Source organism: Littorina saxatilis, linkage group LG17 (assembly GCF_037325665.1).
Source record: "Littorina saxatilis isolate snail1 linkage group LG17, US_GU_Lsax_2.0, whole genome shotgun sequence".
Taxonomy (NCBI): Eukaryota; Metazoa; Mollusca; class Gastropoda; order Littorinimorpha; family Littorinidae; genus Littorina; species Littorina saxatilis.
Window position 1 is genome coordinate 33,351,615 of NC_090261.1, and position 21,434 is coordinate 33,373,048.

General features: G+C 39.9%; 1 protein-coding gene across 1 annotated transcript; it reads left to right on the forward strand.

The window, feature by feature from the left end:
* Positions 1-428: 428 nt before the first annotated feature.
* Positions 429-21,039, forward strand: LOC138952966 (adenylate kinase 7-like). Its single transcript, XM_070324729.1, has 17 exons — positions 429-574; positions 1,801-1,974; positions 3,166-3,274; positions 3,785-3,879; positions 4,523-4,633; positions 5,000-5,083; positions 5,796-5,881; positions 6,184-6,274; positions 6,457-6,534; positions 11,341-11,490; positions 12,092-12,220; positions 12,645-12,888; positions 13,141-13,398; positions 14,884-14,964; positions 15,560-15,699; positions 16,427-16,585; positions 19,802-21,039. Exons 1-17 carry the CDS (start codon positions 482-484, stop codon positions 19,838-19,840), a joined length of 2,121 nt encoding a protein of 706 aa, XP_070180830.1. The 5' UTR covers positions 429-481; the 3' UTR covers positions 19,841-21,039.
* Positions 21,040-21,434: the final 395 nt, after the last annotated feature.

The window sequence follows — 21,434 nt, forward strand, 5'->3', positions numbered from 1 at the left end:
TCATGACATAATGTTTAATAGTGATATGTGTCCGTTGTCAAGTTTTAAAATCACATGTTGTCACAGTGGTGATTTAACCTGCAGTATAAAGTTGAAGGCCTCCACAGTACATACGTTTTATAGCCAATGGCATGCAGAAAACCTGCTCAATGACAAAAAATGCATTTCATTAGACCAAATCAATATCTGGCAACCCATCAAACATCAATGACATTGTGACTAAGTTTTTGAATGAAGTAATCAAATCTTGTTGGGCTTTTTCACAAGATCAAAACAGGCTTAGTAATACCAGCTGCTCGCAGTAGCAGCTCGACATTTCGATCACAGCACACAAAATCACGTTTTACAAGATTTATACTTTTTTTTGTCCCTGTTGGTAAGGGTGCATGTGCACCCGCATCACCACAAGGGAAACTACTCCGGTTAAAGCGGAAGTGTCTTCGACCGTAGCAACAGCACTTGGCAACACGACTTCAACAAGATGGCGAGCACTCAAGACGAAGTCGATAAACCGAAAAGCAAACGCATTTTCATCAACCATGTGGACCAATTTCAGGGCAAAAACATAGCCAAGGTAAGAATGCTAAGACTTTAGTTTGCTTTCCGTCATAACATTTCAAATCGGTGTGTTTTCTTCCATGTACCGCCCTGAAATCAGGATTGTTTTGTGTTGTGGAGATCGTTCACTGTACCCGATGCTGCAACTATTGTCTGGATTCTTTTCAACAATGATAATGAAAAAGAATCTGTGTTCACAGATTTTTCATCAATAAACAACATCATCCAAGGGAAAGTTTGGTTTTGTCATTGATTAAAGGTTCCAAAAAAACGGAACTGCTTGTTCTTCTTTCTCTCCATCATTTCTAAACGTTAGCAGTCTAGTGGCTTCATTTTTGACTCACATGCGAAGCAAAAGTGAGTCTATGTACTCACCCGAGTCGTCCGTCCGTCCGGCCGCCGTCCGTCCGTCCGGAAAACTTTAACGTTGGATATTTCTTGGACACTATTCAGTCTATCAGTACCAAATTTGGCAAGATGGTGTATGATGACAAGGCCCCAAAAACATACATAGCATCTTGACCTTGCTTCAAGGTCAAGGTCGCAGGGGCCATAAATGTTGTCTAAAAAACAGCTATTTTTCACATTTTTCCCATTTTCTCTGAAGTTTTTGAGATTCAATACCTCACCTATATATGATATATAGGGCAAAGTAAGCCCCATCTTTTGATACCAGTTTGGTTTACCTTGCTTCAAGGTCAAGGTCACAGGAGCTCTTCAAAGTTGGATTGTATACATATTTTGAAGTGACCTTGACCCTGAACTATGGAAGATAACTGTTTCAAACTTAAAAATTATGTGGGGCACATGTTATGCTTTTATCATGAGACACATTTGGTCACATATGATCAAGGTCAAGGTCACTTTGACCCTTATGAAATGTGACCAAAATAAGGTAGTGAACCACTAAAAGTGACCATATCTCATGGTAGAAAGGGCCAATAAGCACCATTGTACTTCCTATGTCTTGAATTAACAGCTTTGTGTTGCATGACCTTGGATGACCTTGACCTTGGGTCAAGGTCACATGTATTTTGGTAGGAAAAATGTGTAAAGCAGTTCTTAGTGTATGATGTCATTGCTAGGTTTAGTTATTTGACCTTGACCCTGAAGGTCAAGGTCATGTAAAGGTCAAGGTCAAGCATGTGAGTCGTATGGGCTTTGCCCTTCTTGTTAGTTCCTTATAGAGTTGAACGTAAATTCTGCACCAGTGTTCATGGACAGCTGTTTCTGTCGTGACAGTACTTGGCCAGATGTGTAGTGGGTGCCTCGCTTGAAGAACCAGAAGAGGAGGAGGACAATGCGTCTGTCACCTCATCTGTCTTGGAGATTCCAAAAGAAGGATGCTACGAGGTTATCGGCACTCTGAAAGACAGAGAAAAGCCCAAACCTGACTTTGTCAAGGAACTGATTTTGGTGAGTGAAACTTTATGTTAATTTATTTGTTGTGATAAACTTATTTTTGACTGTTGCTGTATAAATTTTTCAAAATTATTTCTGATGAATATAATATATCAGTTTGGAGAAGATATGTTGTTGAGAGTTTATTATTTTTTTATATGAACCAATCACCATTGTTGTTTTTAAATACAGTTTTTTGAGTCACTTGAGAAAAAGTGACTCTATGTAATCGGTCAGTGTTAGTCTGTCCGGCCGGCCGTCCGGCCGTCCGGCCGGCCGGCCATCCGGCCGGCCGTCCGTAGACACCACCTTAACGTTGGACTTTTCTCGGAAACTATCAAAGCGATCGGGCTCATATTTTGTTTAGTCGTGACCTCCAATGACCTCTACACTTTAACGATGGTTTCGTTGACCTTTGACCTTTTTCAAGGTCACAGGTCAGCGTCAAAGGAAAAATTAGACATTTTATATCTTTTCTCGGAAACTATCAAAGCGATCGGGCTCATATTTTGTTTAGTCGTGACCTCCAATGACCTCTACACTTTAACGATGGTTTCGTTGACCTTTGACCTTTTTCAAGGTCACAGGTCAGCGTCAAAGGAAAAATTAGACATTTTATATCTTTGACAAAGTTCATCGGATGTGATTGAAACTTTGTAGGATTATTCTTTACATCAAAGTATTTACATCTGTAGCCTTTTACGAACGTTATCAGAAAAACAAGGGAGATAACTAGCCTTTTCTGTTCGGCAACACACAACTTAACGTTGGGCTTTTCTCGGAAACTATAAAAGTGACCGGGCTCAAATTTTATGTGAACGTGACTCATTGTGTTGTGAATAGCAATTTCTTCCTGTCCATCTGATGCCTCATATAATATTCAGAACTGCGAAAGTGACTCGATCGAGCGTTTGCTCTTCTTGTTATTTACTGTCATTATGTCTGAGTCACAGTATGTTTGTTTTCATTTTTAATTGGTGTAATGTTGCACAATAACAAATAAACTTGACAGAAGAGTGCATAGGACTAAGTTGAAGTTTTGCTTATCATTCAGACTTGATGATTCATTGACCATTGGATTGATTGATTGATTGATTGATTGATTGATTGATTGTATGGCTGACCCACTGACTGACTGCCTGACTGCCTGCCTGTGTGATTCATTAGTTGGTTGAAGCAAATTCATGCATTTGGTATTCCTTTCAGTTTGAAAATAAAGATCAGCTGTATGAGTACCTTGTGGAGTGTGACATCATCGTGTATGACATCACTGAGGATCCCGACCAGATTGATGAAGCTGTTTGGGCTGTCTCAGGTACATTCCAATTTAACAGAAATATACTCTTTATTTGGATGCAAAAGTAATGATGATGATATTGATGATGATGATGATGATGATGATGATGATGATGATGATGATGATGATGATGATGATGATGACAATGATGATGATTATGACAGTGGCAATAATGAGTTACTCACTAAGCTATAACAATAATGGCAACAACAGCAGCAGGAGCAACAACTGCATCAACAACAGCAATGAATGTAGCAGCAGTGCCAGTGCTTGGATGAGTAACTATTTGTAAGGACTGAAAGTTTCATTTGTTTAGTTGCCTTTTTAAAAGTGTTTGATTTAATTTTGTTACTGACTTTTATTTATAGTGCTTGCCTCCTCAGAGCGCAGGTTACTGTACATCATGCTAGAATATATCAAGTGAAATTTGTGAATGAGAAAGAAAAATCACTCACTTTGGCACTCTCTTTACAGTGAATGATGCATTTCAAGCTCAGCTCATTATAATTATGTTCTCTCTTTTTTCAGAGATCCACTCTGACCTGGAGAAGATGGAGAAGCCCAAAATGTTCATCCTCATCTCGACCGTCATGACATGGGCCAAGAGCAAATCACTGGATCCTGTAAGTAGCTTTGGAAAAACATGTAATACATTGCCCCCCTACCCCCTTCCCTTTTAAGAACTCCAAACATCTGAGAAAATCATATCTTAAAAGGGAGAGAGTCTCAAAATGGAGTTAGATTTACAGACGTCATAAACCAAAAAAATCTGAAAAAATAAGGTCTTCAAAAGAGGAAGATCTTTGGGAATTTTGCAGCAACTTTTCACTTTTCATGAATTTGAAATACTTTTTGGCATTTAGCTGACAACAGACATCAAACAACATCATTGTGAGGTCTTTTTTTGTCAGTTTATCTTGCTCAAAGATAATTGTTTTTGCCGGTTTACTTTGCTGTGAGATATATTCTTCATTGCCTCTTTTTCTCATTTTTATGTGTAGAAAAATATCTCTCAGTTGACTCAACAGGATGATATCTCCAAGTTTTTTTGGAAATTCCCTCGCTCTGTCAGTGTACCTTGCTGGGCGATATTTCTTTTCTCTGCATGTATTTTGCCATAAGATGTCGTTGGGGCAGTTGAACAATCCCAGCTATGCCCTCCTTTTGGCCTCTCCAAACAATATAGGCTGTTGTTTTTCTAAAAAATAGTTTTGCTGCTTTTTGAGAGTTTTGGCATTTGTCACTGATAGTTATTGCTTGTTTCAGGATGATCCTGACATTCCTTTCACGGAAGATGACTACAGACGCAGGAAGCCACACCCCAACTTCAAGGAACACCTCAGTGCTGAGAAAACTGTCATCAAGCTGGGGAAAACAGTGAGTTACTGTGCATTCTTTTTCAATTTTTTAAATATTTTTTTAAGCTGTCATGGATTATAGTGATTATTTTAATTTTATTTTATGCAGTGCAATATTTTTTTGTAACACAATGCGAGAGTCTCTCCGTCTGATTTCATAATATTCATCTAAATAAAAGAAAAATTAAACTAAATAAATACGGAAAAGAATACCACAACAGGAACTTTTTTTTTTTAACATTTGTAGAAAATGTTGTGTACGTACGTACTTCCTCCCAGCATACAAGAAGTGTTTTCTTTTGTTGTTGTTGTTGTTGTATGTGTTTCACATTATTTTTCCCTGTTATTTGCTTGCCTTTTATGAAAAAAATGCAATATTTTTTAGAACAAGGCCAAACTTGTGACCTACACAGTCTGTGCTGGTCTGAGCTATGGAGCAGAAGAAAACATCTTCCATTATCTCTTCAAAGTAAGTTATTATTTTTATTATTTATTATGGTGAGCTTTGTTCAATACATTTGAAGGTAGATTTTGTATAAGTCATGTGTGTAAGTGTGTGTGTGTGTATGTGTGTGTGTGTGTGTGTGCATGCTTGCATGCATTCGTGGGTGTATGGGTGCATGGGTGTGCGAGTGCGTGAGTGCCCGTGTGTGATCACAATGTTTCGTGCCACTTTATTTACTCTTGATCATATAAACTGTCTTGCTAAGTTTGTACCATTTACTCTGTAAATAAACACTTTCTCTGAGTTCCAAATAATTGTCTTGCAAATGTTTTTTGTTCAGTTGAATCATTCCCTATCTCGAAATCAGTGCTCAGCACGGATCAAAAGTACATTCAATTTCAATCAATAACAAGAACTATATAACAGCTCATAGGTCTTTTTTGATGATCCTGTGGTTTGTTCTTGATTATCTCATCTTTAAAGTTGTTTTTTTTTAAATAACTGTGCTTGTAGAATCAGAACGTGCCAAAGGACATATTTTTAACTGAATTGGAAAAGTGAAAAATTGATTTGAAAAAGGATGTGGCAAAAATGGAAACAGCAGTCAAAGGGACATAATTTGAATAGTGGTACCTCTCGCTGTTTTGCATGTTACCTCCCTTGTTCCAGCTTTCGTGAAAACTGCCTACAGTTTGTTCGGTTTTGAGTTAGTTTTAACTGTGTGCTTTTGTTGCAGTCTGCCTGGCACAATGCTCCTCAGCTGCAGTGCTTTGGAAATGGCCAGAATTGTGTGCCTTCCATTCACATCAAAGATCTTGCTGCGTAAGTTTAAAAAAAACTTGTTTTTATTTTATACTGTCTCAAAATATTAAAAAATTAAAAGAAAAAAGAGAGTGAGAGAAAGCAGTTAAGGGAGCTGGCCAAACTGTTAACTTGGGCTGCGGTGCACGAAGCAAAACTGCATGGGTCCCACCCAACAAATCTCAGTTTCAACCGGCAATCCGACCCCGTGGCTGCGTACCACCTAGTTGGGTGACACCAGAATGTTACAATAATAATTGTGTGTTGTTGCACATGGTACAGAATGTCATGTTCCTGAACAATCTCAATCCTCTGACTTGCAGTGTGATCCAAAACATTGCTGACTCACGTCCCAAAGTGCGCTACCTGATTGCCAAAGATGATGCTCAGAATTCACTGGAAGAAATCGTCAAGGTAAGAGTTTGTCAATGTTCCGGGAATCCACATGTTATAATGTTTGTTTGTTTTTAAAGCATACATATCACACCAAAGCAACACATTCTTTATACCGGCTTGCATGCACATTTCTGTTCTTCTCTTTCTTTCCTTTTTTTTCTCTATTTATGGAAATGTCATGTTTTTTTTCTCTCTTTCAGGCTGTGAGCACCAGCCTGGGTACCGGCAAAGTGAAGCAAATCACCAAAGAGGAGGCCCTTCTCAGCAAAGACATCGAGGTATTATACATCTAGCTTTTATTCTTTGAACACATGCAGCTGACATTTTGTCTGTGACATAGTTAAGGGCAGACCGGGTAGGCAAAATGAGTTATTTTTGGTCTCATACACCTTTTTGGGGTTGTTGCATTTTTCACACCTTTGAACATCCTGGAATGCATTCAATAATCTGCTTTTGTCATTTTAGACATGTATTCATGTAAATAAAACCATTTTCAAACCGATGTTTTGTTGTTTTTGTCTGTGTTTTATAAAAAAAATCGAAAAAATGGTCAACTTTGGATACTCCGTGCTGGTAAATGTGCGCACATGACATGACCCTTCGCTGTTCAAACTGTGTGGAAATTTCCGTTCTTCAAGATGACGTCATCACCGTTGGGGAATTTCCGTTGACATAGGCACAAAGAGAGAGAATCCGTTCCAACCGAAACCCCGGAATTAATATATGCAAATATATGTAGGTCAAAGGCATTTGGCGCAAGCGCAGTAGACAACTTATCAGTCCCCCGGTGTCAACAAATCCATGACGTTTTCACCGATTCAGCAGCATTTTTCAAAGTTTTGAGCTGCGGAGAACAACCCTAACATTGGAAATGTTCGGCATAGTGGCAAGAAATATCAGAGAAAGATGAACCAGCAGCAGCGAACAGTAGAAGGAAGTAACAACACTCCGAAATGAACCAACATTTTCGTATTGAAGCAGACGACATTCTAAGATTCTTGACTCGACGAGGTGGGTTTTGCTTCTTTCTCTTTTCGATCTCGTTTGTTTGACAACGTGATTTATTGCACATTGTTATGTTGTTGTTGTTGTAAGAATGTGTTAGGGTTTGCAGGTAAATGATAAACAGTTTGTGTCTGAAGTATTTTGCGTGTTTCTTGATCCAATTTACTGACCATGCCGCCGCCGCGCACCCCCCCCTCTCCCTCCCTCCCTCCCTCGATCATCTCTGTGATATCGTCTTCACAACCCCTATTTTATTGTTCTTCGCTGGCCAGTCCTTGAGTGCTTACTATGGTGTAACATGTCATCATTATTCTTTGTCTGGGGTCAAACTGAGAAGCAGCATCTGAGCGATGTACGACTGACACAGTTTCTGTTTCTGGTCATTGACCGTAGGAAAATAAGTACCCTACTAGAGAGCGTTCTCTAATTCTAAAGGATTGGTTTACACCAGCATGGCTGACCAACCTATCATTGACAGCAATATTGTTGTCAAATCTTTTCCATTAACTAAGGAATAAAAAAATAGATCCAATTTACTTCACCAAAGAAAAAAAAAGAGTTAAACTAAAGGACTGGGGATGCAACTCATGAATCAAAAGCATAAAGATCACCTGCAAACAGTGCTAAGTTTAGGAAATCTGAAAATGTATACACACACACAGAACACACACACAAAACAGACAACAGACAAGAATTTTTAAACAAGCAAATACATAGCAAGTGTGATGAAATAAATTAATTTTAAAAGCAAAATATGAAAAGAAAGAAAGAAAATAATTCAGCTAGTTTCAGTATTAGTTCCTGTGTGTATGTGATTGTGTGGTTACTCAAATCCCATAGTAAACTTGACATGTAAATTTTGTGATAGGGGCCAATTAATGAATGTCTTTTGTGTGTGTGTGTGTGTGTGTGTTCGTCAACCGACATATGTGGGTACGAGCCGCTGAGGTGGTTGTAAGAAAACCCGCCTGGTTCAGTGGTTGGGGGCTGATTGGGATTTCTGATTTACCGGCCTAGCCAAAAAGTTGAGGTACACCCCATGTAACATGGTCATTTGCAAAATAAAGTACAAGCACTTGTTGACGTTTATATTGAGTCTTAAATTTTGCAGCTTATTACAAACAAAAACCATGGACAGTTGTATCAAATATTAAATCAGTGTTTGTGTATTTATTAGGTTGGAGCAAGGGGAGAGCCAGTCCTCCTGTGGTGGCAGCGAGGAGAAAGATTGACCTGATGGAAAAGTTTGCTAAACCGGAACTACCCTCTTCCACAGCAGAAACATCAGCTTTGCCATCTTCTGACCAACCATAAGAAGATACAGATACTTTGCCATCTTCTGACCCATCACAAGCAGATATGGATACTGGTACTGTGCAACGTCACTCCGCTGACATGTGTTGGGCTTTTGTCAACATTGATCAGCTCAATCTATTGCTGAAAGGTCTATATCCTGTACTGAATGCTTGTCTGATAGCAGTCTGATTATGAAAGAAGGTGATGCATCAGCCCAAGGATTTGCACAGGCCCTGCATCTGGAGTGCATATGAGTGTCCATTCAAGTCTGCAGTTGTTTACTCTTCTCCCGGTGTTTGCAACGCTTCGGGTGGTAAAGTTGCATTTTAAATAATCCGCGTATGACCATGTTGGTACATGGAAAGGGACATTCAGCTTTACAGAAATTTGCTGCAGTGTTAGGATTGAGCACAGAAATACTGTAATTAAAATGTTGCAACTTTTGAATGGCTTGATAGCTTTGTTCCATTTGTGTATATATAATTATGTAATGTTGTTGATGATTTGTGAAGCATCATTTCTATGCAATGGAATAAGAAATCAGTGCATCCGTTGGGTTTTTATGAGTCTGACAGTTTGGTTCTGATCAATATGTTCATATCAGCACAAACACAGATAATTGACTTTTTTAATGTTTTCATATGATTTTTTTTTAAATAAAAAAAATCTGATAATTTGATTATCAAATCATTTCCCCTTCATAGTTAAAGTGTTATTCTGGTTAAAAAAAAACACCCCATTAATTCAAGCTCTACTGTGGTACTAGTTTACCGGGGTACTAGTGAGACTCTTTTACATGCTGTTTTCTCTACATGTAATTTGAGACAAAATGTGGTAATTAAAATGTTGTAACTTTTGAATGGCTAGATGGATTTGTTCCAATTTTGTATATGTTGTTTATGATTTGTGAAGCACCATTTCTGTGCATGGAATAAGAATACAGTGGATTCCTTGTGTTTTTATGAGTCCGACAGTTTCGTTTTGATTCATATCTGCACTAACATAGATGAGTTTTCAAATAATTTAAAAAAAAAAGTCCGGATAATTTGATCGTCAAATCATTTCCCCATCATAGTAAAGTGGTTATTCTTATAAAAAAACATATCAATTCAGGCTGCACTGTGCTACTAGTTTGAGGTACTGGTTGGAATCTTTCAAATGCTGTTTTCTCTGAATGTAATTTTTTAGACAAACATCTGTAATTAAAATGTTGCAACTTTTGAATGGCTGGATGGATTTGTTTCATTTTTGTTTATGTTGTTTATGATTTGTAAAGCGTCAGTTTTGTGTATGGAATAAGAGTTAAGTGCATTGGTTGGGTTTTTATGAGTCTGACAGTTTGGTTCTGATTCATTTTTTCATATCGGTACAAACAAAGATGGTTGTTTTCATATGATGTATATAAAAAAATCCTGATAATTTGATTGTCAAATCCTTTTCCCTACATAGTAAAGTGGTCATTCTGATAAAAACATATGAATTCAGGGTGCACTGTGCTACTGGTTTTTTTATGTACTGGTTCAAATCTTTAAAATGCTGTTTTCTCTGAATGTAATTTTCAGACAAAACGCTACAATTAAAATGTTGCAACTTTTGAAAGGCTTGATGGATTTGTTCAGTTTTTGTATATGTTGTTTATGAGTTGTACAGCATCAGTTCTGTGTATGGAATAAGAGTTCAGTGCATTGGTTGGGTTTTTATGAGTCTGACAGTTAGGATTTCATGTATTTTTCTTATCAGAACTGAACCGGTAACTGAAAATGCTAAATTAAAATAATATATTGCTTAGAAATGCTTTTCGATACACAGAATTATTAAACACACACATATTGCTGCAAAGAAGAAAAATTGGATCAAAACATGCACTGGTTCACAAACTGCAACATTTTAAAAAAAGCACATTTTATAACGTTTTTTTCACATTTTGGTGAATAAAACCCCCCAAAATTGCTTTTCACTCAAAATTTAAAATGGTTTCCCTTAATTAGGTTATTCTGCTTGCAAAAATCAAACAAGCAGCAAGCTGTTTCCAAAATAAAAAAAAAAAGTGCTTGCCTACCCTGTTCCCCCTTAAATACAAACTCCATCTTCTGACGTAACTGTATTGTTGAGTAAAAGATGAGAGACACCATTTCCAGTGAAACCCCGTGTGCATGCCTGCGCACAATAAAGATCCCAAGTTCACAGCGAAAATCTCAGGGCTTGAAAACACAACAAATACACTCATGTGGGGAAGAAAAAAAAGGTACATGTAGCACCGTACTGTATTAATTGCAGCTCGCTTAATTTCCTCAGTGAGGATCGCATGCAGCAGCCCGAAATTTTCATGAGGGTAACCTCATGGGACACTATGAAATCTTACCCTTATCCTTATCCTGATCTATGTTTCAGGCTTTACATGTTTTTAGTTATTGGTGTATTTTGATGTTTGGCATGCGTTTCCAATTTTTCTTGACTTGTATGTTAAAAAGCAAGTTACTCAGTTATTTACACAAACTTTTTGTTTACATACTAGGACATAGCATGGCAAAGCTTAATCATACAGTGGCACCCTCTTTTTATGACCCCCCCCCCCCCCTCCGTCAATTTAAAACTCCCTGATTTGTTTTCTCTGATTTTTTTTGTTCATAACCTCTGTAAATTTACCCCCATTTTACTAAATTTTTAGAGACTCCCTCCTGTTTCCGACTTTAGTTTTTCCGACTTTTGGAGGTCTAAAAAGGGGGGTTCCACCATAACAGTAGACTTTTAAATACATGTCTTTTCTTTCTTTACCTTCACAGCAAGCAGACTTTGATCAGCTGTTGGTGAACCTGAGGATGGATTCAGTCTTTGTCAAGGAGAACATGAGAATCCCGTGGGCATCTGAAGCTGGGTTGGTGGAGAACATTCAGCAGATCATCAAGGAGTACAAAGACACACGTCATCTCCAGGTAGGAAAGCCAGTTACAGGAGTTGGCAAGCCTTTTTTTCTCTCTTTTTTTTCTTCTCTGTCACTGATTCTGAAGTTGTTAAGAGAATTCCTTGTGTGAGGGCCGGACTGTAGGGTTTGACGAAGGAAAACAGAAAAGAAATGAAGAAATTAGAAGTGAGAGTGTTGGTGGTCAGAGATGTGAGAACTTTGATTTAAACCTGGGTGTAAACTTTTACAGATCTTTGAAAATCTTTTTATGTGGACATTATTTTTAACAAAACAAAAACAAAACAAACAAAACCAAAAAGAAGAAACAATGAAAAGAAAGAAAGAAAACAAGAAAGAAAGAAAGAAAGAAAGAAAGAAAGATAGAAAGATAGATAGATAGATAGAAAGAAAGATAGATGGATAGATAGATAGATAGATAGATAGATAGATAGATAGATAGATAGAAAGAAAGATAGATAGATAGAAACAATTAACAGTAGGCCTCATAGTGAGAAAGATTCATATGACAGCTAATCAGCATCCTTTAAAGAGTCTGAGTTTTCTTTTGCGCTTATGTGCGTCTGCGTAAGCAACAAGCTAAGAATCTGAATGTTCTTATTTGAATTGTACAGCCTTTGAGAGCGGTGGTCCTGGGACCCCCAGCAGTGGGCAAGAGCACAGTCATCCAGCAGCTGTGTGAGCACTACAAACTGCACCACATCAAGATCAAGGATGTCATCGACGAGGAGCTGGAGAACTTGGTGAGGACTGCACCTGACTGGTTTTTGTTTTCTATGAAAAATTTAAAGACTAACTACTGTTCAAATTGTGAGTCATTGTAATTTTTTGTTTTTTTATTAGAAAAAAAAGTGTTAAAGAAAAGAAGAGCTGAAGTTACAAAAAGAAGTGCAGGTAAAAAGATGACATGTTATTGTGGTCTTGAATGGACTTGGTGATAATGAATGCTGTGCAGTGCAGATTTTCAACAGATATGGGAAGCATTTGTACTTGATGGAGAGTTCTTTCTGTCTTAACAGTCTCCTGTTTTCCTCCTTTTTTTCATGAAACTCATATTAAACTGCAGTTTTGACTTGAGTCGTAGGTAGCTAGTATAAAAAAAAAAGCTTTTTATTATAATGCTGCTTGTGGAAAGGAGCTCTCAATGCTTTGCACTACTGCTTGCAGCAAGCCAAAGCTCGCCGTGCAGACGCAGAAGATCAGGATGAGGATGATGATGGACAGGCTCAGGAAGCTCAAGAAATCTTGGACCAAATCAACGAGAGCAAGGAAAATAATGGTGGCCGTGTCGAGGACCAGTTCGTTATCCGCTTCCTCCGGGATCGCCTCAAATCCATGCCCTGTCAGAACCAGGGATTCTTCCTTGACGGCTACCCCAAAACCCTGGATCAGGCCAAGGAGCTTTTTGCTTGTGAGTGGTGGTTTATATTCTGCCAGTGGTTGAGATGGGTTAATTTGCTTCTTGAACAGTGACATTATAGAGACCAGGTAAATGTTCATGTTACTCTGAGAAAAATTGTTAGAGCTAGATGAACAGCCATAATCTGGTATCAAAACCTTGCCAACGGGGGGGGGGGGGGGGGGGGGGGGTTCCCTTGTACTGAGTTAATTTCAATAATGACCAAAAATGATCGTTTAAAGCATTTCCATTTTGTGTTGTCAGTGGAGGACGAAGAGGCAGAGGAGGAGGGTAAGGCCAGCTACGACACCGCCATCATGCCTGAGTTCGTCATCTCCCTCGAGGCCTCTGATGAGTTCCTGAAGAACCGAGTGATGAACCTGCCCGAGTCTGTGGTGGCTGGAACGCACAACACAGAGAAGGAGCTGATGAGGCGCCTGCAGGAATACAGAGGCAACAACACGGAGGATGAGACTGTGCTCAACTACTTCGATGAGCTGGAGTTCCACCCTCACAGAATCGGTATATATTCACATTGTAGAGAGAATGTTCAGTTGGTTCAGAAGCATGAAAAATGAATCGGAAGTTTTATTCAAGATCAGAAATGAATGTGAGGAGCAATTAAGGTACCGTATTTTACGGACTATAAGGCGCAACTTTTTTTCTCAATCTTGACCCCTACGGCTTATTGAATGGAAGCGCCCTATGTGTTGTTAAAATAGAAATCCCTGGCCAAGTTTCATCTCAGACATCAAAGAGACCGCCTGAGTACCAGTCAAACAACTTGTGATAATGCATGTTTCAGCTACTAGTACTACCCTGGCCAAGTTTCTTCTCAAGACATCAAAGAGACCGCCCCATAGGTTAAACTGGGTCACTGACCCGGTGCAGGGAGTACTACCCTGCCCAAGTTTCCTCTCAAGACATCAAAAATGTCAAAGTCGAGTCTTTTTTCAAGAAGTCTACCACTGATGTAACACATGAAGAAAAAATACGGACAAAATCTTTATTGAATTTAGTAAAATTAATATCCGGAAACATTCCTTTTGTAACAGAGTTGCACCATCATGGAACACAATGTCTGATGTTGTTAAAAGTGCACAAACTATTAACACTTTCAAAAATCTGCTGGACATACCAAAACTTATGACTGAGTCACTTTATTTGTACGATAATTGATATTGAATAAATACGATTTTGAGCATGTTAATAAGATTGACCTGCAACAAATTTGATAATGAGATGGGACGCGTAAAAAGCCGTGAGGCTTATGGATACCAATTCAGTCCCTAACCACTACTACTACTAAAAAGACCGCCCCCCTCCCCCCCCCCCCCCTGTCTGTAAACAAGGCCACCCAGATGTCACAAAGGACCTGCCTTTGATCTGCACACTAGTGTTTCTTATCAGACATGAAAGCAGACCAACCCTCTCATAGATCATTGATAAAACTGGGAAAGTTTCCTCTCTCAGATTCGAAAGGGGAACCACTTCTCATTGCTAAAACTGGGTCATTGACCCCGGGGGAAGAAGGTCCATGTCTGTAAACAAGGCCATCCAGCTATCAGAATGGACCTGCCTTTGATCTCGCGGCACACACAGAGCACAAATATTTCCACTCTGTATTCTTCCTTTGATGTGCAGCTTATAGACCGGAAGCGCTTAAAGTGATGTTTTTTTCTCAATTTTAGCTCAAAAGTGGGGGTTGCGCCCTATATAACGAAGCGCCTTATAGTCCCAAAAATACGGTACACCAAGGATGAAATAACAGGTGCTCAACTACTTCGACGAGCTGGAGTTCTATCCTAAGAGAATCTGTACGTTGTAGAGAGAAATTTAGAAGGTTCATTGGGTTCAGACAGATGGACATTTTACGGGAAGTCTTTTTTTAATATCGGAAATGAATGTGTAGAGGGATTAAGGTAAACCAGAAATAACATAACAGGAAATGCGTCTGGTGATTTGCTGATATGTTTGTTAATGGTTTTGATTTGTTGTGCTTTTCAGATGTGACGAAGGACGGCTCGCACATGATGAAGAACACAGTGGAGAGAATCAAGAAGACTATGGGTGCAGCAAGGAACTATGGTGAGTCCATCTCCTTCTTCAACTTGATTTGAACTGTATATATTAACTACTTCATCAGCATATCATTTACCACAGTGGTACCTGCAGTGTCTTTCCTCTCTGATGAGAGGCTTTAGTCTCCCCAAAAATGACACTTTCTGTTGCCCGTATGGCTATAATCTTGACCAAATAGACGATGTTCGAACAAAACTCTGTCGGATGTGTATGGGTTGTGAAAGAGTGAATACCCTTGCTTTCAGAGAGACAAATAATACACACATGCTTCTTGTCCACAAGTTTCAGACACACCCTTTGCTGGTGCATTTTGAGCTCTTACTTCCCTTTGATTTCTCAGAGCTTTCCGTATTGTCTCAGGTGCCAAGAGATTGGTTCTGCACAACACTCACTAACTCTATATATGACACATGGTGTATGCATTTATAGCGCTTACCTCCCTTTGTTTCTCAGAGATTTGGTTATTGATCAACTTTAGTTGTTCTTCTCTCTCCCTTCCCTGATCGGTCTCGAATAGCTGCTGCAGCTAGCATCTGCTGAAGGGACATTAAAACCCAAAAAACCAAACCCTTCCCTGATGATTTGCTTTGCTTGCTGTCAGGTCCTACCCCTGAGGAGCTGGAGGAGATGCGCCGACAGGAGGAGGAGGACCGGCAGAAGAAAGAGTCTGAGGATAAGGCCGAGAGGGAAAGGAAGGAGGCCGAAGAGTCTCAAGAGCGCAAGAACCGCCAAGAAGAATGGGTAAGTCTTCTTCTTCTTCTTCTGTGTTCCCAGCTGAATGTGTAAGTGATGTGGGCGTCTTCAAGGTAGAATAGCTTGTTTAGTGGCGATGTTTGTGAGGTGGGTAACATGGTTAAAGACTTCCAAAAGGAAGAACAAATTTAGGAGATGAAACCTTCACATTAATATTTAATTTACAAGCATCATGAAGAGAACATCTGAACAAATATTGTTGCTTGTACTTCACTGGTTCAAATGGTAAAATACCTCCAAAACTCTATAAAAGAAAATTGGGAGATAAAACTTTTCAAAGAAAATGTCAGCTTACTTGTATCTTGAAGAGAACCTCTGAAAAAGCAAGGCCATAAAGAACAGTGTGAAACTGAGGGTCTGTAATTTTTCCCTGAACAATTTGTTTGAGGTGCTTTTCCTTCCCGATGTTCTATAGACACCAAGTGTGGGTCATTTTAAGAAATATCCCTCGCTTAGGAAGTATCATCTCTTGGCGTGTTGAAATTGTCATTGTGTACAGTGGAACCCCCCTTTTAAGACCCCCATATTAAATTTCCCTCTCTTTTAAGACCTTGACTTGTCAGATTTTCTTTTCATAACCTTTGTAAATTTACCCCCATTTTAAGACTCCCTCCTTTTTAAGACCTGATTTTCTCAGATGTTTGGATTGTCTTTAAAGGGCTGGTTCCATGATAAACGTTGATATGTGTGTGTGTGTGTGTTCTCTGTCCAACAGGCGTCTCGACTGAATGAGGTGAAGAAGGAGGAGTACCAGCTGCTGCAGGCCCAGTCCATCCCGCTGAGGAACTACCTAATGCAGCACGTCATGCCCACCCTCACCCAGTCCCTCATTGACTGCTGCAAGGCCAGGCCTGATGACCCCATCGATTACATTGTGAGTAGCAAGCACCTTGTGATATAGTAACCATAGATGATTGTTTGATTCCATTGAGGGATGAACTATATTATGCAAGCTAGGCCATGCCTGATGAACCCCATTGACTACATCGTGAGTAGCAAGCACCTTGTGATATAGTAACCATAGATGATTGTTTGATTCCATTGAGGGATGAACTATATTATGCAAGCTAGGCCATGCCTGATGAACCCCATTGACTACATCGTGAGTAGCAAGCACCTTGTGATATAGTAACCATAGATGATTGTTTGATTCCATTGAGGGATGAACTATATTATGCAAGCTAGGCCATGCCTGATGAATCCCATCTACTACATTGTGAGTAGCAAGAGCCTTGTGATACCGTAACCATAGATGATTGTTGTACGGGCAAGGTAAGGATTCCATTGAGGGAGGAACTGCATCATGCAAGGCCAGTCTGAAGACCCCATTGGGTAGCACCTTGTGATATAGTAACCGTGGATGATAGTTTTAGGGGCAAGGTTAGGATTCCATCGAGGGAGTAACTACATCATGCAATATAGGCCAGGCCTGACGACCAAATCGACTACATCAAGAGGGGCGGGGATGTACCTCAGTTGGTAGCGCGCTGGATTTGTATCCAGTTGGCCACTTTCAGCGTGAGTTCGTCCCCACGTTCGGCGAGAGATTTATTTCTCAGAGTCAACTTTGTGTGTAGACTCTCCTCGGTGTCCGAACACCCCCGTGTGTACACGCAAGCACAGGACCAAGTGCGCACGAAAAAGATCCTGTAATCCATGTCAGAGTTCGGTGGGTTATAGAAACACGAAAATACCCAGCATGCTTCCTCCGAAAGCGGCGTATGGCTGCCTAAATGGCGGGGTAAAAACGGTCATACACGTAAAAGCCGTGGGAGTTTCAGCCCATGAACGAACAAACAAACAAAGACTACATCAAGAGTATACATGTAATACCTTGTGTTATAGTAACTAAAAAAAGTTTAAAAAAAGAACGAGAGCGTGTTTGACCCTTGTTTTTGACTCACATGCGAAGCAAAAGTGAGTCTATGTACTCACCCGGGTCGTCCGTCCGGAAAACTTTAACGTTGGATATTTCTTGGACACTATTCAGTCTATCAGTACCAAATTTGGCAAGATGGTGTATGATGACAAGGCCCCAAAAAACATACATAGCATCTTGACCTTGCTTCAAGGTCAAGGTCGCAGGGGCCATAAATGTTGTCTAAAAAACAGCTATTTTTCACATTTTTCCCATTTTCTCTGAAGTTTTTGAGATTCAATACCTCACCTATATATGATATATAGGGCAAAGTAAGCCCCATCTTTTGATACCAGTTTGGTTTACCTTGCTTCAAGGTCAAGGTCACAGGAGCTCTTCAAAGTTGGATTGTATACATATTTTGAAGTGACCTTGACCCTGAACTATGGAAGATAACTGTTTCAAACTTAAAAATTATGTGGGGCACATGTTATGCTTTCATCATGAGACACATTTGGTCACATATGATCAAGGTCAAGGTCACTTTGACCCTTATGAAATGTGACCAAAATAAGGTAGTGAACCACTAAAAGTGACCATATCTCATGGTAGAAAGAGCCAATAAGCACCATTGTACTTCCTATGTCTTGAATTAACAGCTTTGTGTTGCATGACCTTGGATGACCTTGACCAAGGTCACATGTATTTTGGTAGGAAAAATGTGTAAAGCAGTTCTTAGTGTATGATGTAAAGGTCAAGGTCAAGCATGTGAGTCGTATGGGCTTTGCCCTTCTTGTTATATTTAGTCAAGTTTTGACTAAATATTTTAACATCGAGGGGGAATCGAAACGAGGGTCGTGGTGTATGTGCGTGTGTCTGTGTGTCTGTGTGTGTGTGTGTGTGTGTAGAGCGATTCAGACTAAACTACTGGACCGATCTTTATGAAATTTGACATGAGAGTTCCTGGGTATGAAATCCCCATACTTTTTTTTCATTTTTTTGATAAATGTCTTTGATGACGTCATATCCGGCTTTTCGTGAAAGTTGAGGCGGCACTGTCACGCCCTCATTTTTCAACCAAATTGGTTGAAATTTTGGTCAAGTAATCTTCGACGAAGCCCGGGGTTCGGTATTGCATTTCAGCTTGGTGGCTTAAAAATTAATTAATGACTTTGGTCATTAAAAATCTGAAAATTGTAAAAAAAAATAAAAATTTATAAAACGATCCAAATTTACGTTTATCTTATTCTCCATCATTTGCTGATTCCAAAAACATAAATATGTTATATTCGGATTAAAAACAAGCTCTGAAAATTAAATATATAAAAATTATTATCAAAATTAAATTGTCCAAATCAATTTAAAAACACTTTCATCTTATTCCTTGTCGGTTCCTGATTCCAAAAACATATAGATATGATATGTTTGGATTAAAAACACGCTCAGAAAGTTAAAACAAAGAGAGGTACAGAAAAGCGTGCTATCCTTCTTAGCGCAACTACTACCCCGCTCTTCTTGTCAATTTCACTGCCTTTGCCATGAGCGGTCGACTGACGATGCTACGAGTATACGCTCTTGCTGAAAAATGGCAGCTACTTGACTAAATATTGTATTTTCGCCTTACGCGACTTGTTTCATTGTCTTATTTTCTTTTAATCTATAATTATTTCGTACAGTCTAACCTATAGCAACCACCCAAGGGACCGAAATAAAGTGGCCATTAAAGACAGGTAGGTGGTCACTATGGAAAGGTGAATTATATGGAAGAAAAACTCGTTTGGGATCCTTTGGAGTGGTCGTTGTGAGCAGGTCGTTGCTTTCAAGAGGTGGTTGCAAGGGCAGGTTCGACTGTCCCTGCAATGTGAAGCCCCTCTGATGTTACAGCACCTTCATGAAAGGACACAATCTGTTGTCCCTTGGTCTAGTGTCTTAACAAAATTATACCTGCCATAAAAAGCAAGCTACCCTAAATTGTAGGCTCACTTTTGGCTGGCCCCAAGGGTGTTCTTCCACTGTACCCTATGCAGGATGAGGATATGATTCTCTTTCACAGATTTCTTCAAGTCAAGGCCTGGACTGAACATGAAGATCCTGATGCTGCTGCTGCATGAACAGACTTTTACTTTTTGTTTTTCGCTTGTGATAGAAGCCAAAAAAGGCGTTTAAATCGGCTGATCAAGGATGGTATGATTATCTTTTAAGACTATGATACTTGTCTCTGTTTCATTGCAGGCTGAATATTTGTTCCAAAACAACCCACAGGTGGACTAGGTCCTAGGCCAAGAAACCAGCGACAACACATCAGCAACACTCCATCTGTCTTCATCTTTTAATCATGAACAAATTGTGTTTCCTTTTTGATGAGGGTACAACAACAAAGAAAACATTTGATGTGTGTAGGACCAGATACAAAACCATGCTTGACAAAAAAAACATTGCTGAATCCCTTTTAAATGAATAAGAAGGAAAAATACCATTTTTGTAACTTGACCATTTTTGACCCACCTTTCATTTCTGACAAATGAATAAACTGTGATAAAAGCTTACCTGTTTGCCTATTGTGCATCACTCCGAGAATATGTGCTTCGCTATTCTTTTTTTTTATGGACATTTTTTCATGTGTTTATCAGTCTGTACATTGATCTTCACTTAATCTACATAAAGTACCCAGGAGGTCGAAAAGAACAACACATCTCCCTCGCTACCGGCCTCTACTCCACCAACTTCAAGGCTGAAGCAGTAGCGCTCCAGACCGTGGTGCAGCCCATATTGAGCACAGTCCACTCTCCTCCAACAACGTTGTGTTCTTCAGCGACGCAAAGTCAGTCCTGCAGGCCTTAGACACTGCCAGAGACAAAGAACTGAACGACCTGTCATCCGCCTTGACCTCCCTGTGCAGAGCCCACACAGTCTCACTGCAACATACTAGGCAACGAAGCCGCAGATACTCTGGCAAAGGAGGGCACTACGAAGGACCAGAATGACAGATCAACCACCTTCAAAGAAGCCAAGACCATCATCAAGGCCAAGCAACACAAAAAGTGGTTGCAGCAGCACCCACACTACAACAAAAGCGACGCCTTTCACCTGCTCACAAGGTCTGAGCAGGTCCTCATATTCAGGCTGCGGACAGGCCACAACCGAATGAACCACCACCTTTTCACCGAGTTCAGAATTGGCCAGTCAGACCAGTGCCCTTGTCAAACAGGCAGCATGACAACGGAACACCTGCTGTAGACTTGCCCACTACACAATGGCCTCAGGAGCCAGATCTAGGCAGAGGCGACCACGGTGCAAGGGAAGCTCTATGGCAGTCTGGACGACCTACAGCGCACGGCAACATTTGCGCGGAGAACCGGCGTTTCCATCTGAGTGATCGACAAGAAGAAGAAGATCTTCACTTTATTTTGTTTGTAAATATAAACCCGGCCAATTTGTATGTACGGTGAACAATAAAAGAGCAGTATTGATTGTTTTGTGAAGAGAGAGAGAGAGAGAGAGAGAGAGAGAGAGAGAGAGAGAGAGAGAGAGAGAGAGAGAGAGGTTTTTGTCAGTGCATGGAAGAGAGTGTGTGTGTGGTGTGTGTGTGTGTGGTGTGAATGCGGAAAGACAACAGCAACAACAATTAACAACATCATGACATTTGGAGATTTTTAATGACCAGACTCAGTCGTTGATAAATGTGTACACTTCCAGCTGAAATGCAATCCCATAGTCCTTGTTAAATATTGCTCGACGAAATTTTCAATCAAATTTATCCAAAACTGAGGGCGTGACAGTGCCGCCTCAACTTTTACTAAAAGCCGGATATGACGCACACACACACACACACACACAAGCGCGCGCACGCACGAACGCCCACCCA